The sequence below is a fragment of the Hyperoodon ampullatus genome (assembly GCF_949752795.1).
Source record: "Hyperoodon ampullatus genome assembly, chromosome: 14".
In the NCBI taxonomy this organism is placed as follows: Eukaryota; Metazoa; Chordata; class Mammalia; order Artiodactyla; family Ziphiidae; genus Hyperoodon; species Hyperoodon ampullatus.
Window position 1 is genome coordinate 3398545 of NC_136927.1, and position 16073 is coordinate 3414617.

At 60.1% G+C, this 16073-nt stretch overlaps 1 protein-coding gene across 1 annotated transcript in view; it reads left to right on the forward strand.

Annotated features, from left to right (window-relative positions):
• The window catches only part of SDK1 (sidekick cell adhesion molecule 1), a gene marked incomplete at both ends in the record, with an annotated part of 840970 nt that overhangs the window by 778397 nt on the left and 46500 nt on the right, over positions 1–16073 (forward strand). The window contains one exon of the mRNA XM_079719129.1: positions 1705–1806. Within this exon, the coding sequence (XP_079575255.1) occupies positions 1705–1806 (102 nt within the window). The remainder of the gene's footprint in view (positions 1–1704; positions 1807–16073) is intronic.

The following is a 16073-nucleotide window of genomic DNA, read 5'->3' on the forward strand; positions in this document are numbered from 1 at the left end:
ATACACATAACACACAATTTGCCATCTTCACCATTTTTAAGGGTCCAGTTCAGGGGCATTAAGCACGTTCACACTGTTGGGCAACTGTCCGTCTCCAGAACTTTCTCATCTTCCCAGACTGAGACTCCACCCCCATGAAACACAGACGCCCCGGCCCCTCCCCCAGCCCCTGGCACCCACCCCCTACTTTCCATCTCTGTGACCCTGGCTCCTCCGGGGGGACCTCACAGAAGTGGGATTGCACAGTGTTGGTCCCTCTGTGTCTGCTGGGTTCACTTCCGGTTCCACCCGTGCTGTAGAGTCGGGGTCTCCTTCCTTCTCAAGGCTGAGGGACAGTCCCCCGCGTGCACACACCCCAGGTATTTATCCATCCGTCCTCCATTCCTCTCTAACCAAACTGCTTCCCCTTGGACTCCTGGCTGGGGATGGGTTTCAGCAACCGAGTGCAAGGCTGAGGGGCCCCGATGCGATTCACTTCAGCACAGAGAAGTGGCTGGATTAGAAAGAGGATAAATGGGGGAGGAGGAGCCGGCCCTCCCCCGGCCCCAGGTGTGCAGGCACCGGCTGCCAGCCCGTGCCCTTTCATCCCGCCACCACCTGGGCCAGCTGACCGGCCTGGCAGCCGGGGCAGGGCTCACGGAGCTGTCCCACCTCCCCAAGCGTCACCTCGTCCATCCGTTGTGTGCTCGCTCACCCCCACGCCCCCCATAGCTCCCTGGTTGTTTCCTTGTCTCTCCGCCAAGTCCCTCCTGGGCCGGGCGCTCCCCCAGACGTGACCTCCCTGAGGAGCCAGGTGAAGAGTCCAGTGCAGGCCCGGCCCCAGTGAGGAGGGCTCCCTCCCGGGGTCTCGTCCAGGCCCTCCAGTCGTGGTTATGAAGTGTAGGAGGGGCAGCCCCGACCACGCAGCAACGTCCACTCAGGTGTGTCTCCGTGGATTCCCAGGCCACACGAGTCCCGGGGTTGAGACGAAGCCTGGTGGTTTGTCTGGCAGCACGGCTGGACCACGTGGACAGAACCTTGACCATGAAATGTACACATATCGGCAAACCGAGGCCTTTGAGGTTTTAATGGCCGTGTCCTGGGAAGAAAATGACGTGTGAATCCAGACACCTCGCCCAGGCCCCGTAGCCAGGCACGAGCTCTGTACTAGCCAACATGGTGAGAGCAGCTGAACTCTAAGCCAAAACATTCTGGAAGGTTCTCCCCGTTGCGTGGCTTTCCCGAGGCCCCAGGTGCGTGCCGGACCACCTGGGTGCATGGTTCCTGCAAATCGTGCCTCCCGGCGAGTGGCTAGCTCAGCAGAGGTGCAGCGGATCCGACCCCCAGGCCCTCCCTTGAAGGTGGTCAAGGTTCTGCCTGCCCTACTGGGCCAGGGTCTCACTCCGTCTGTTCCTACGCTTACGGAGAGATTCTGGACCAAAAGGCAAACCCGGGCCAGGCCCTGTACCCTAGCTTCTTTCCCTCAGAAGAGGAGCCTGCTGCCACCTTCCCCTGAGTGCAGGATGGGCTGCGTCTTTGCCTCACGAGTGTCACTAATGCCAGGACAGAGGGTGGCAGGCCCCTCGCACACCTCTCTCTGCCAGAAAGAGCTCTTCCCCCGCGTCTCCTCAAGGGGCACTGGTCCCTCAGCGTGGCTCATGGAGGGACTTTTCTAAGAAAGGGAGGGGGTCCCGCCAGCTGACCCCTGGCCCCTGGCCCTTGCAGATCTGAAGAAATACCGGCGCTATGAAGTGGTCATGACAGCCTACAACGTCATCGGCGAGAGCCCGGCCAGCGCGCCTGTGGAGGTCTTCGTCGGTGAAGCCGGTAGGTCCTGCGTGCCCTCCCCCAGCCCAGAGCTCAGGCGCCAGCAGCGTCCCCCTCGATGAAGGTCATTTTGCTGGCAGGACAGGAGGCTTCCGGTCATGGCTGGAAAGAGGCCGAGGGCTGGGTGTTCCGACGGGGGCAGCAGCCAAGTCTTGCTTTTGAGATTCAGGGGTGTTTAGCATCTGGATTTATCAGGACCTGCTCTAGGGGAGCGATGCTGTCGCCTCCGTGGGAACCTAGGTGTGTGGGAACCTTCGTGTGTGGAGCGGGGATGTTTGTCAGCTGCCGTCTCTGGCTGGGCCCGGGCAGTGGCCCCGGCCTGACCATCTGTAACAGGCCCTTCCCAGGTCTCTAAAAACCACGTGGATCCATGTTTGTACCCCTTTTAGGTTAGAGGTGGCCCCTGGGTTTGTTTCAAGGACCATCCCTTCTGTGGGGCTAACCCACAGGGAGACGTCGTGTCCTCTGTGGAGGCCAGGGTGCGCCTGCCCCCAGCCGCCCTGCAGCGCGCTGTGCCGCCTGCCCTCTGGCCCACAGGGCGACCCCTCCCCGCAACGCCCACCGCCCCGCCGACGGCCGTCTCCTCCGAGCTTGGCAGATGGCCCGAGGGTTCTGCTCAGATCTGCTGTTGCGGAGTTGGGAGGGTGAAGGGTGGTTGGAATCCCTCTGAGGACAGAGGCCCAGGCCTGCCGGAGGACAGAGGGGTTCTGGCCACTCGGCCGGCGCACAGAACACATCAGGTGACCTTTTGCAATTTGGAGAGGTTATCGTCGTAAACCAATCAGCACTGAGGGCCCAGCTTAGCAGGGTTTTTCTGGAACGGTCCCACAGTATTTTCGTGTAAGTGAGGATAAACCAAGTGAACCACCAGGAGGTCGCATTGGCCTCTACACAAAAGTCTGTCTGGGGGGGAGGGGGAGGTTCCTTGGAGCAGGTGGCGCAGGGGCCAGGCATTCCAGGAGGACGTGGGCCTGGCCACAGAAGAGCCCCCGCGGGCAGGGAGGGGACACTTCAGGGAGGGGACCTGGCGTGTGCCGTCCGTCAGAGCAGGAGCTCTGGGACCTCGCTGGGCATCAGTGCGGGCCTTCGTACCGCTGGGTTGAGGGGCGCACGGCTGGCCAGCTGTGACCTGCAGAGCTGACCTGCCCACCGCCAGCCTGCACTCCAGGGAAAGGACCCAGCCTGCGGGGGCCCGGGCACTCCAGACAGGGCCTCAGGCCCAGGACCAGGGCAGACGTCCAGAGAACAGGGCTGGAGCCTGGGCGGGAGACCCGGCCGGCACTGGGGCCGCAGCCAGCCAGCGGGCGACCGTGGGGTGTGCCCAGTTCATGGGTCTCGTTCTGCGTTTGCTTGTTTGTTTGTTTTGTGGTAAAGCACCGTTAACGTGAAACGTGAAACGTGCCGACCTCATCACTGGCAAGCGTCCAGCTCAGGGGCATGAAGCACATTCACCTGTTGTGCGGCCACTGTCCCCCCGTCTCCTCTAGGGTCCTGCATCTTCCCAAGCAGGAGCCCCTCGGCCGTCAGCAGACCCTCCCCTCTACCCTCCCCCCCGCCCCGGATGGCCTCTAATTTACCTTCTGTCTGTGAATTTGCCTCGTCTAGGTACTTCCTAGGCGGCGACTCACCACATTTGTCCTTTGCACCCGCCTTCTCTCAGCATGTTTTCTTGGTTCATCCATGTTGCAGCAGGTGTCAGACTGTTCCTTCTCATGCAGTAGGTGTGTCCACGGTGGGCAGACACCACATTTTCTTTACCTGTGGGCCCATCAGTGGACACCTGGGTTGTTTCCACCTCTCGGGTTTGTGGTGGAGCTGCTGTGAACTCGGGTGGACCAGGTGTTTTTCCCAAGTGCTGAGCTGAGGCTGAGCCCGTGTGGCCTGGCCCTGATGCAGGGCGCTGGCTGCTCCCGCCCCCTCCACGGGGGCCGCTCTCCCAACACGCACCTGCCCCCATGCTGACTCTCCCCGGGGTGGGGGGGTCGCAGAGAGGGATGGAAGGAGGTTGTCCATTGGCTCTGCCGCCGCGGTGTGGGCGGCAGCCTCCGTGTTCCTCCATCAGGAACACGGAAAGCAGGGGCCGGGACACAGAGGCGGATGCTCAGCCCTCAGCGTGTTGCTCTGCCGTCTGTGTTTATGCTGCAGAGAATGTTCTGAAAGGAGGTTGCCAGTGCTCCCGGTGTGGCTGCCAGTTACCCTTTGCCTCCCAGTCTCCGCCTCTCACAGCCCAAGGGCCCTTATAATGGTTTCGTTCCGATGCTGAGCGGTGCTGCTAACCAGGCCTGCAGAAAATAAAGTTCATTGGGGCCAATTTCCACTCACCTGGCCAGACGCTTCATCAGGTCGCAAACTGGTCAGCATGAAACACTCAGACTTGTGTGAAAACAGCCTGGAAACAACACGGTTTTCCGAGTTAGACCGCCCTGAGCATCTGAGTGTCGGCTCGGCCAGTTTCCGGCTGTGTGATGCGGGGCCAGTTACTTCACCTCTCTGAGCCCTGGCCCTGAGGACCGTGGTGCAGAGGGGAGAGCTGCGGGCTAGGAGTGAGGAGACTGGGGTCCTTGTCCCAACTCTGCCCCCAACCTGCCTGTCCCACCTGCAGGATAAATGTCCAGGACACGCCTGGACTGGTCAGTCAGTAAGAGACCCTGTGTGGTTACTGGACTGGTCTGGCCCATCTACAGAGCAATGAGAGGTTGAGAGTTAATGATCTTTGGGTCCCCTCCAGTCCAAATATGTAATATTTAAATCCTTTTAACCTCAGAGAGAAAGCGTAATCTTTAGGAGATATCTCATTGAGATTGATTTCTGAGTCCAGGCATTTCAAATTGGTAAAAATAATACATTAGTAAGGACTCCAGTTTGCAAGAGATAGAAACCCAAACAGGCTTCAGCTGAAAGAATCAATTATCAATTCACATAACAGAAAAGTTGAAGAGCCTGGGTACAGCTTCAGGCATGGCTGGATCCAGCACCCTAACAGGCTGGTCCCTTGTCCCCACTTGGTTCCACTCTCCTCTCAGCTCACTTCTGTCCGGGGCGGGCTCTTCATCAAGGTGGCCCTGTAGCTTCAGGCAGCAGAAAGAGAGTTTGCTTTTTATACGGTGCCTACAGTGGCAGTCCACTGGCCCCCGTTAGCCTGCCTTACACGCCCATCTGCTGCAGCCAATGGCCTGAGGTCCCAAAGCCAAGGGATTATGTCATCTCTACCTGGACCACATGGACCGAATGGGAGGAAGGATCCCCAGATACCCAGGGGAGATCTGGATGCTGCTGCCAGAAGGGGACTGGGTGTTTGCTCTAGCTGTCAGCGCGGCACTCACGGCAGAGTTTTCCAAGGGGCCAGAGCTGCTTCTGGGAGATGTGTCTGTGGGTTCCTCAGCAGGACTGCTGTGCCAGTCACCCCCGCCCCCGCCCCTGTGAAATCTCCAGGCCCAGCTCTGTGTTCTCGGGGTTCTACAGCTGAAAGGAGCCCATATCCTGGCCTTCAGGACACTTACTACTGGAGGACAGGCCCCACCTTCAGGATAAGGCTGCCCTCCTGCCTGGGACACATCTGTGTTTCCAGACCTCCCAGGCTGCTCCCCCAGGACATACGCCATCCCACCCACACCGTGCTGCATCTGCCTGGGACCCCTGCTCTTCCCCCCAGTCCCTGGGAGACCCCCCAGTCTTCCGCTTAGCCCACCTTCCAGGCCAGCCCCTCAAGGCCTGGCCGCCCTGTCCCCAGCCTGGGCAGAACCCGGGACCCCTCTGCTCTGGACCCGCCCCCCGCTCTGCTCTCGGCACCTGCTGTCTGTGATGCAGAGACCCTCTGACTCACCCCAGTGTCCAGGGCGCTCGGGGCTTCATGGTTGCCTGGAGCGCAGCAAACACTGAAATGTTGGAGGGGTGAAGGGGGTGGAGAGCAGATTCAGATGGAAAGGAAGGAGGGGGCCACGCAGCCTGCTCGACCCCCGGGGCCCGGGGAGGGGAGGGGAGACCCCCGAGGGAGGAGACCCCCCGGGGCCCGGGGAGGGGAGACCCCCGAGGGAGGAGACCCCCGGGGCCCGGGGAGGGGAGGGGAGACCCCAGAGGGAGGAGAACCCCCGGGGCCCGGGGAGGGGAGGGGAGACCCCAGAGGGAGGAGACCCCAGAGGGAGGAGACCCCCCGGGGCCTGGGGAGGGGAGGGGAGACCCCAGAGGGAGGAGACCCCAGAGGGAGGAGACCCCCGGGGCCCAGGGAGGGGAGGGGAGACCCCCTGGGGCCCAGGGAGGTGAGGGGAGACCCCAGAGGGAGGGCTCCTGCCCGAGGCGCCTACAGCCCCAGCTCCCGCCTGCCCTGCAGCCTCTGCCCTTTCAGGGGGCGTGGTGGCTGAGAATCCCCAGGGGCTCTGACACCACGAGGGGCCCCGACAGCAGCAGAGCAGACCCAGCCCCTCCTAACAAAGCCTGAGGCTTCCATCTGGGCTCTTGTTCCAATTGGGTCAAAAACGGATCCTTCCCTGAGCACCTTGTAGGGAACCATGAGGGCAGAGCGTGTGTTGCAGGCTCTGGGGGTGGGGACCCCTCCCGGACCCCGTCAGCGGCTGCCCTGACCCGTACATCCCAGCAGCCCCATACTGCACTCTGAGCTCGTCCGTCTACTGCACGCAGCCCCTGCCCCGGCCAAGTGCTCGGTCCCTGGAGGTGCCTCTGCAGCCCCCATGAGTCGGGGTTGATTCCCTGAGGCGCAGGGCCCGGGGTCCCCTGTCACAGGTCACGGTGAAGATTGTTAGTGGCTTCCCTTCCCTGCCACCTGACCTCGGAGGGCCGGGGTGGAGGCCAAGGTGAGCGGCCCCTGGCCCCGTTCATCCTGCTTCCCCCTGAACCTCAGCCCAGTTTTAAAGCCAGAGCGGATGGACTCTGTCCACATTCAAACCACGCCATCTGCAGAGCTGAGATGCTCACGATCCAGGCAGAGGAGAAGAAACCCAGTGCGATCCCAAGGCAGGTCTGGCTAGACAGGTTGCTGTCAGGCAGAGGCAGTTCTGGGCCAGACAGCGACTGAGTCAGCCAAGTGCTGAGCCTGGGCCGGACCTGACGCCCAGACGCACCTGATGTTCGCAGACTGTCGTGGGACCAGGACTGCCGGTCTGGGGTGTAGGGAGGGCGAACTCCGCACAGCCCAGCAAAGCGCACGTGGGCTCTGCGGCCCGGTGTGCGGCCATGGGGCTGTGTCGGGTGGAAGAGGGGGCCGGGCGCCACGGGGGGCTGCTAGTGGGGGTGCCTGTGCGCGAGCCTCGCTCCAGAGGGGGAGACCCAGGCCAGTCTCGGCCATCACCTTCCTGCCGTGGGAAGTCGCCATCACAAAGGTCCCCATGCAGGGACTTCGGCGTGGCACTGGCCTGTCTCTCCCTTTTCATCTCTTGCTGGAGTCGGTGGGTCCCTCGTTGTAGGTCTGAGCCACAGCCCGCAGTTTCCTCGTGTTGTTCTGTGATCCCAGATGTCCCAGCAGCTCACCCCTGATCAGACCCGGGGCTGAGGTCCGCCCTGTCCCTGAGACCCAGCAGGAGGAAGAGCGTTGTCGGTTCTGCAGTGAAGGAGCCAGGGCTCACTCTGCGTCCAGTGGGCCGTGCCCGTGAACGCTCGGGTCGGCGGTGGAACGTCCGGACTGTGTTGCTGGTTCCACGATTTTCGGGGAAACAGGCGGACATGCAAACTCAGTATTTACGACCCCTCAGTCATTTCAGAGTGGCTTCCGGGTTTCCTTTGGTGTACACGTTGCTTCGGAAGACAGGAGGGTATCTTGAAACTCTTGGTCTGGTTGTCGTTAAAGACTCAGAAAACTGCTCGAGGGCTGCGGGTTCCGCCTGTCTTGTATGGGCTCCAGGCGTGTGATTACCGTCGGTTGGGACGAGAGGAAAATCCCACGTGTGTCTTCTCCCCTTTGCGGCAAGCGAAGGCAGCCCTCGAGCCTCGCGGGACAGTGAAGGGTCTTGGAGGCGCGCTGGCCGGAGCCCGCGTGTGATGCACCGTGAGCGGCGCTCGTCTGAGAGGCGTTAGCGCGGCTTCCCTTCCCACAGTGCACAGGGCTCTGTCCCCGGGGGTCCCCAGGGCAGTGCTCGTGGAACACAGGCCACGAAGGTATGAAAAGCACGGGCAGGTGCTCACCGTTTCAGTGGCCAGCCTCACCTGCTGGCGCAGCCGGCAGTGCTGGTGCAGGTAGAGGCATGGACTCACACCTGGGCCATCACTGGGTGCAACAGCCAGTGGACAGCCTGCCGTGTCCCAGGCATGTGTCGGCACCGTCGCTTAGGCGGGAGTCGCCGTCCCCATCTCCCAGGGGAACAGGGGACGCTCCGAGGTCGTCACCCAGTCTCCCTGGGGCTCCGCCCCCTCGGCGTGCACACCCACGAGCCACTGCTTGGAACGCAGCCCGGGGCTCCCGCGGAGGGGGCGTCTGCAGCCCCCGACCCAGGGCCACGGGGCCCGGAGGTGGCGTGGGTGCAGAGTTGGCCCGTCCCCTCACCGTGCCGGGGAGAATAGCAAGATACCGCTGGGCCTTTGCTGCCTCTCCGGGCTCTCTCCCCTGCACCCCTGACCGCAGGACGCCTGCTCTGAGGCCCGCGTGGGGAAGGAGACAACGAGTCCAGCATCCGCGTTGGTTTTCAAGCGCCCTGCAAGCGCAGTGGGGGCAGGGTAACAGGAGCAAATGCGCCGAGAACTCGGGGTGCTCCCGGGACTAGGCCAGTAGAGCAGTCAGACGCGGCCCCGGGGGCGGGCAAGAGGGAAAGCGACCGGCCCTGGGAGGGCCTCGTTAATGCTGGGACAGAGGGCGGGACAGGGGCCCCCCCCGGGGGTGAGCTGGCCCCCAGGCCCCTCCCGCGGGAGCCCTAGGAGCCTCTGGAGCCACCCTCCACCCGTCCTCCATTCCCCGCGGACTGACCCTTCCTGGGCCCAAACCCCATCCCGTTGCTTTTCTGGTTCCTTCCCTCAGTTCATCCCTGTGTCTGTAAGGAAGCACGATGCGCTCCTGAGAGGGGCCCATGGGAGCCTCCGGCCCCACCCAAGGCTGCCCCCCAGCAGCACCTCGGCTGCACCAGGCCCACCCTACATTCTTCCCGCCGTGGTGGGGTCAGCCGCTCCCCGAAACCCGGGCGTCCCTCTCACGCCCCCCGGGCTCCCCACGCCGCCCTGCCTGGGTTCCAGCCTTTCCTAGCAGACATGGGAGCCCAGGAAGCACTGGTAGAGAAATGACATTATTCATAACTTTATTTCCATCAATGTAGGAAGGTTATAGAGAATATTCTAACGTATAGCTCTTTATTTGGAAAGGGTCGCAAACGCCACACAATTCAGAGTCCATGTCCTCGGCCAGAGTCTCCAGAGAACCCTGCAGTTTACCCGACCGGTGGCTCGCAGTGCACCCTCCACTAGGCCCTTGAAGGCGGGGAGACCCCAGTCCTGCCCTGGACGAGGGTGCCCTCTGGGCAGAAGGGAAATGGCCTCCCGTGGGTCCTGGAAGGGGCTGAGGCCATCCAGGATCAAGCCACACGGGGCGGGCCTCTGAGTGTCACAGAGCTGGGGGTGGACAGCAGCGGGGCTGCAGCTGAGCTTTGCAGGCAGAGTGGACGCTGGATCGTCCACACCAAGGAGGCACCGTCTCCATGTGGGCAGCTGGGGAGACGGCCACCCAGGGTCGGGTATTCACGCTGCCCACTGGGCTCCCAGCAGCACGGACGGAGCCGGGGATCCAGACGGGCCGTGACCCCGTGTCCCACCCGAGCCCAGGTCTCACCCCGAACGCTGGCCCAGCTCTCGCCTCTCCTTCCCAGTCAAGCTCTTCGTGAAAGAACCTGCTTGCTTTCGTTTGCCTTATGTTGTTTAACTCGGGGAAATGAGGGAAATTTGAAGTAGACTGGGACACAGAAGGCTGTGCGCTCAACCACCAGGCACCGTGACCGTCTTCCCCCGTCTCGCCACCCACCTGCATCTCTGCTCGCCTGTTCGCAGACATGTGTCCTTTTTTGTAAACATTGTGTCGGTTTATTCAAAAATACCTGAATGTGTCTCTAAAAGAACTCTTTCAAAAATATGTGTATATAACCACAAAGCCATTATCACACCCAGAAAAATTAATAACAGTTTCTCAATATTATCAGTATCCAGTCAGCACTCAGACCCCCAGGGAACTGCCTACTCTTCCCAACCCCAGTTCTCTCCTCCACGGCCACCCTGCCAGCTCCCGCCCCTCTGCCCTGGGAGCTTCTTATCACCAAGTCGAGTGGGTGCTTCTCAGCCCTGGTCTCGGCCTGACCTCTGACCCTGGCCGACTCCACCTTGGTCTCCATGGCACCCGGACGTGGGAATTGGAGGGAGACCCCTCCACCCCTGCTTGTGTCCTTTGCCTTGGCTCACAGACGCACCACACCTGAGGTGTGGGGCTTAAAGGTTACCTTTGTTTTACAGATGAGAAAAACAAGCACCAAAGTTTCCAGAGGGTTCTCCAGGAATGCTTAGCTGGTTAGGGGTCCTGGGATGCACCGGTGTGGCCACTGCATCCAAGGCCACTGTTTTTCTCTTGGAGAGCAGGGCCCCTCTGGAATCAGCATCAGAGCAGAGAGACACGGGGTTCAAAAATGTGGAAAATCGGCGGGTTAACCAGACTGTGCCCTAGTAGAGCAGGGTTCCGGACCAGGCCCTCAGGCCAAACCCAGCCAGTGCCTGTTTTTGTAAATAAAGTTTTATTGAGACGCCCACTCCCTTACATACAAAGGCAGAGTTGAGTCCTTGCAACAGAAACCTTCTGTCTCTTGAAGCTTAAAATGCTGTCTGGCCCTTTATGGAAACTTCCCAACTCTGCCCTGGGGAAGTAGCTTGGGCCCTAGAGTCGGCAGACCCAAGTTCAAATCCAGTCCGTCCTGGGACAAGTGACTTAACTCCTCTAAGCCTCAGTTTTCTAAGGGGGAAAATGAGAATAAGATCCTTCCCTACAGCTTGAATTTTGTGAATACAAACTACATTGGTTAATTAGGGACCGTGAATTGTGTTATGCGGACCAGGTCGACTATAGTACATTTGTGGTCTGTCAGGACCTGGATCTTGCCGTGATGGGAAACTCACTCTACAGGCAAAGAGGAAAAAAAGAAAACCCACAATAGTCGCGAGCAATGTAGCTGGTTTGCTTGAGTGGCTTCTAACTTTGCGTCTCGTAACGGTAGTAGCAGTGATTAAGCTGATAAGATGGTGTGAGCCGTGGTGATGATGGGAAAACAAAGGTCATTGCTGGATGAAAGCAAATGCTGGGTTTGTTCGGCGCTAACCTTTATCACGGAAATATCTGTGAGAAAAATATGCTTGTTCTTATGAGTCTGGAACTCTCTGGCCTCACCTCCTTTCATACTGAAACCACTGTTTTTAAAATACTCTTTGGGCACTCGGCGTCCGAGGGCTGCCGCTGCCTGGTCCGCAGCTGGAGCACCCCTAATTCTGTGCACACGTGTGAACGCGCTCTGTCAGAGCTAAGAGCCCTCGTTAACTCACCCCGTCCTTGGTCCGAGGCACCTGTAATCAGAACCACTCAAGCTCCTGCACCACTCCAGAATTCTGCAATTCTGCCTGGACATCCACCAGTGAAAAGGCCAGGAGCTTATCCTAGATTTCCTGTGCAAACTCTGGGGCCAAGGCCACAGCTGGGTCTGGGCTGGTTAAGAGGACATGTTGACCTTAACAGAGGGTGTTTCGCTGGAACACCATGAAATCCTGCATTTACAACAGGGGCCACACCAAATTCCAGCCAGCCTCTGGCAGCCCAGAGCATGCAGTCTGGCCTTGGGCTGGGTGCTTTCCCTGAGGAGCTCGCACTGGTCAGGGTGTATTAGTTATCTGCTGCTGGGTAACAAAGTGTCCCAACGTAGCTGCTCAGACAGCACACACCTGCTGCCTCGCAGAGTCTGTGGGTCAGGAATCCAGACTCAACTTAGCTGGGTCCTCTACCTTGGGTCTCTCACAAGGTGTCGCCAGGCCTGCAGCGCTGTCCAAGGGCTTGACCAGCGAGGGCCCCTCTCTGAGCTCACGAGTGGTTGTGCCTGGGACCCCGTTTCCTGGGCTGATGGGCAGAGGCCTCCCCGAGGTCCTCGCCTGGCCACCTCTCCGTGGAGCATCACCATAACGGGCTGGCTTCCTTAGAGGGAGCTGGTGGGGTGCGAGAGGAGCCAGGAGGGGGCACCAGCAGGAGGGGCGGCTCAGGCTTCCTGACCTGCCTGCAGGAGGCTGCCCACCCCACCGCGTCTGCCATATCCTACGTGTCAGAAGGATCGCGTGAGGCTGTGAGCACCAGGAGTGGGGTCCCTGGAGCTGTGACCGGGATCCATGGTGACACACCTGGGCTGCCCTCGGTTCACACGGGAACCACCAGGGAGACGAACATCTAGACACGTCAGCGCGTGGTGACTCGATTACCTACCGTCTCTACAGGGACAGAGCCCACACAGAGCAGTGCCCTATGTGCCCAGTGCCCAGATAAACCCTCGGGCAATTATCTGGACAGAGAGGTCACCTCGGGGACGAGCTTGGGGGCACCACGCGCCCCCGCCGGGCCTTGCTTTGCCCTCACACCACCCATTTCATTTCAGCTCGAAAACCCTTTACGTCTGATATTTTCTCCAATCTTAAAAACAATGGAACTGCAGCTCAGAGATTGAACAGAGTCCCAAGTCCCACCAGCTGAGCCCAGACCTTAAACTTGCCAGCCAGGGCTTCTTCCACAGCCTCCCAGCTATGTTTTCTATAGCCTGGAGTATATAGCATTGAGTTTTTTGAAAATAGTTTTTGTGACCGGTTTCCTGATTCTTCTTGCTGAGCTTCCTTGGAGTTGTTTTTGGTCCTGGCTCAGCAGTGAGGTGATGGGGGACAGGCGGGGGGCTGGAGCTTGGAGGGGAGGACGGCAGCAGGAGTGAGATGTCCCCCCTACCCACCCACCCCACCCACTACCCCTGCCCCGGCCCCAGGAATTCCCCTGGGAGGGAGGGAGGGAGGCTCAGAGCCAGGCTGCCTGGTCTGTACGAGGCCAAATCCCCACGCTTGCTGAGTGTGTGACCTCAGGCAGGTTACCGGAGCTCTCTGGGCCTTAGTCTTCCCGTCCGTGTAATGGGCAGTGACTTGTACCCACCTCCCCAGGTTAGGAGGATGAAGTGAGCCCAGATGAAGGGTTTGGAAGAGATATCTGATCCCCTGGTGTGAAGGGAGCACCATCGGTATCGGCATCAGCGCTGTTCACATCCACTGACGGATCCCTACGTTAACCAGAAGTTAAAGCAGACGTTAGCACCACCGCATTTGTCTTCACAAGTCCTGGTGGTTCTGGAGAGATGGGGGCTGTCGGTTGAGAGAAGGGTGGTGCGTGTCCCTCATGTTCGTTACAGATTTATCAGATACGATCTCACTTTGTCTGTTGTAAGCTCTGTGAAAAATTACTTTGTAATGTCAATGGAAATGCTCATTGATGGACCTCAGTTCCTGTGGGCGGGGCTCACAGCTGCCTGGCATCCTGGGTGACCGGGCGTTGGACGTCCCCGTTTGGTGGCAGCAGTGACTCACAGCCTTCTGGAGGAGGAGGGGGCTGCACGCCTGCCCGGACGTGGCTCCTTCCTGGATCCGTACGATCCGCCCGCTCCTTCCTTCCTGGGCCGAGTCGCTGCTTGTCCCTCGGGGCCGAAGCCCCGCCACCCATGTAAACCTCCTTTATGGACTGAGGGGGCCCAGAGGCCACACGGTTACCCAGACCTGGAGTCCCTCCCCGCCGGTTAGCCCTGCTTAGGGGAACAGATGTGGTGGCAAAGTTTGCTGAGAAGGTGAAATTACATTTGAGAATTCTGTTTCCTACTCACTTTTTTTTTTTTCTTTTTTCGGTACGTGGGCCTCTCACTGCTGTGGCCTCTCCCGTTGCGGAGCACAAGCTCCGGACGCGCAGGCTCAGCGGCCATGGCTCACGGGCGTAGCCGCTCCGCGGCATGTGGGATCTTCCCGGACCGGGGCACGAACCCGTGTCTCCTGCATCGGCAGGCGGACTCTCAACCACTGCGCCACCAGGGAAGCCCTCCTACTCACTTTGACAGGAAATCAGAAGCAGTGTTTGACCAGAGAAATGTTGGTGTAATTAAAGTGAACTGATGAATGTACAATTTTTTAAAGATCACATAAAGAGATTCATATTTCATTATATTAAAACACTAACAATGATCCTCAGATTATCAGTTAAAAACTTGCTCTACCCAAGTAATAAATCACTGGCTTATGAAGAGTGAAAGTCAAAACCGAGCATGGTCTGGCCTGGTCCAGCAACAGCAGTTCCAGCCCCCGGACGCCCGTCTGTCGTGACGCTGGCAGACGCCCTGCCCCGCAGCTCTCCACCGCTCCATCCCCGCCTCCCCGGCCCACGGTCCCGCGTTAAGTCCCCCCCATTCCTGAAGAGCCAGCTGGATGTTCTGTTTCCAGGAAAGACCCCACGTCCCCCGGCCAGAGGTGACCCCTCGTGGCCCTTTGACCCTGTCCTCACATTCCTCCTGGTACTACGACTACTGTGAATTATGTCTCCTGTTGCACTTGTCTTGTCCATCCTTGCGTCCACGCCGAGCTAAGCCGAGGGCCTGGTTGATATTCAGGAAAACGTCAACAAAGTCACTCCGTGGCGACAGATCACCCCCGAGTCTCAGCGCCTGAAACACCACCCGTGTGTTTTCTCTCGCGTGTCCCTGTCCTTCACGGTCAGCTGCGTCTCTCATGCTCGCAGACACAGACGGGGATCAGCGCCCCTGGGGGCCCCGCTGGTCTGGGGGTGGGGAGAGGTCGGCGCCATGGAACGCTCTGGAAGCTCCTGCTGGGAAGTGCCCTGCATGTCACTACTGCTCCCCTGTCGTCAGCCAGGCCAGTGTCGGAGGCATGCAGCTCCCTCAGGGGGGACTGTCTGCAGGGTGGGTGGGCGCCCCCCGCTGTGCCACGAGGGCAGAGTAAGCGGGTGAGCGGGGGCCGGATGGTGAACGGTCCCACCCGAGCAGCTGACGAGCCCCTGCCCCCCCAGCCTCGGCCGTTTACCAAATGCCTCTGAGGCGTTGTTTCCTCTCCTTGCCGTGGTTTCAGCACACGGCTGCCTGTCCAGCTGTCTCCCTGGAACAGAGGTTCTGAAAGGTTGACGTGGGGGACCCCGATGAGCCCAGGGCCGCCCAGGGTCTGCGGGACACCGAGCCCGTGAGCCAGCGCCCCCTGTCAGCAGCAAACCTACACTGGGCCAGGGCAGCCGCCGTGCATCCCTGACGCCTGATGGCCACGTCGGGGCCGAGCAAGCTGGACAAAGTGCTGCCCTCCCTGCTCCGTGGGACCCGCCCGCCGAGTCCAGCCCACAGCACCCAGCTGTGCAGGGCCTCTCCTAGCGCTCAACCAGAATCCCAGAAGATTCCAGAAATCGCTGGGATTCCACTATTGCTTTCAGATGCAAGGAGCCCCCAGAAGTCCAGGAAGCTTCTCTATCACTGCCCTGCCCGGACCTCTCTCCGGGGGGGCCAGGGTGGCGGGAGCGACCCCTCAAGACTGGTGGGTGACAGCTGTGGGAAAGTGTCGTCTGCCTGGGCCGAGACGCTGGATGGAGAGAATCTCCGCTCTGTGCCCTAACCCTGCACCCGCCTTCCAGCGCTGTCCGTGGGCAATCTGCATATCAGCAAACACCAGGGACTGCCAGGCCGGGCCAGCATGCTTTTAAAAACTAATTTCATGCATTTTAACACAGCATTCTAAGCTGATGTTCGTGTGCGCCGTACTCCACAAATGCTAAGGTTGGAGAACAAGAGGATCACGATCCATCAGACGCTCCATCGGTTTCCAAACTGAGCACCTTCGTGACAGAAAAGGATTGCACTGGGGGTGTAGACAGACGGCCTTCCTGAGAGTCAGGGTCTCCCATCAGGGTGGAGACCCTGAGGATCTCCGGAGCCAAAAAAATAAGTCTTGAAACCAGCGTGCTTTGCTCTGTGTTCACCTGGGTTTCTCCCTCCCCTGCTGTGTTAGCATCACAAAAGTCCTTGTCACCTGCAGCATTTTTCTGGCCCGAAGGGGCTGTGCTGTAGGACAGCTGGGGGGCATGGAGACAGCTCAGCATGGGGACAGCAGCACCTGGGGCTCAGCCGCCCGGGACAGGACCGGGGGTGGCGGTGGAGGGAGGGTTTGTCCAGCCCGTGTCGACCCCAGAGCCGTCGTGGTGGGCCCTGGGTTTGGCTGTGCTTCGAGAGGGAAACTTGGGGGACTGGGGCGACCAC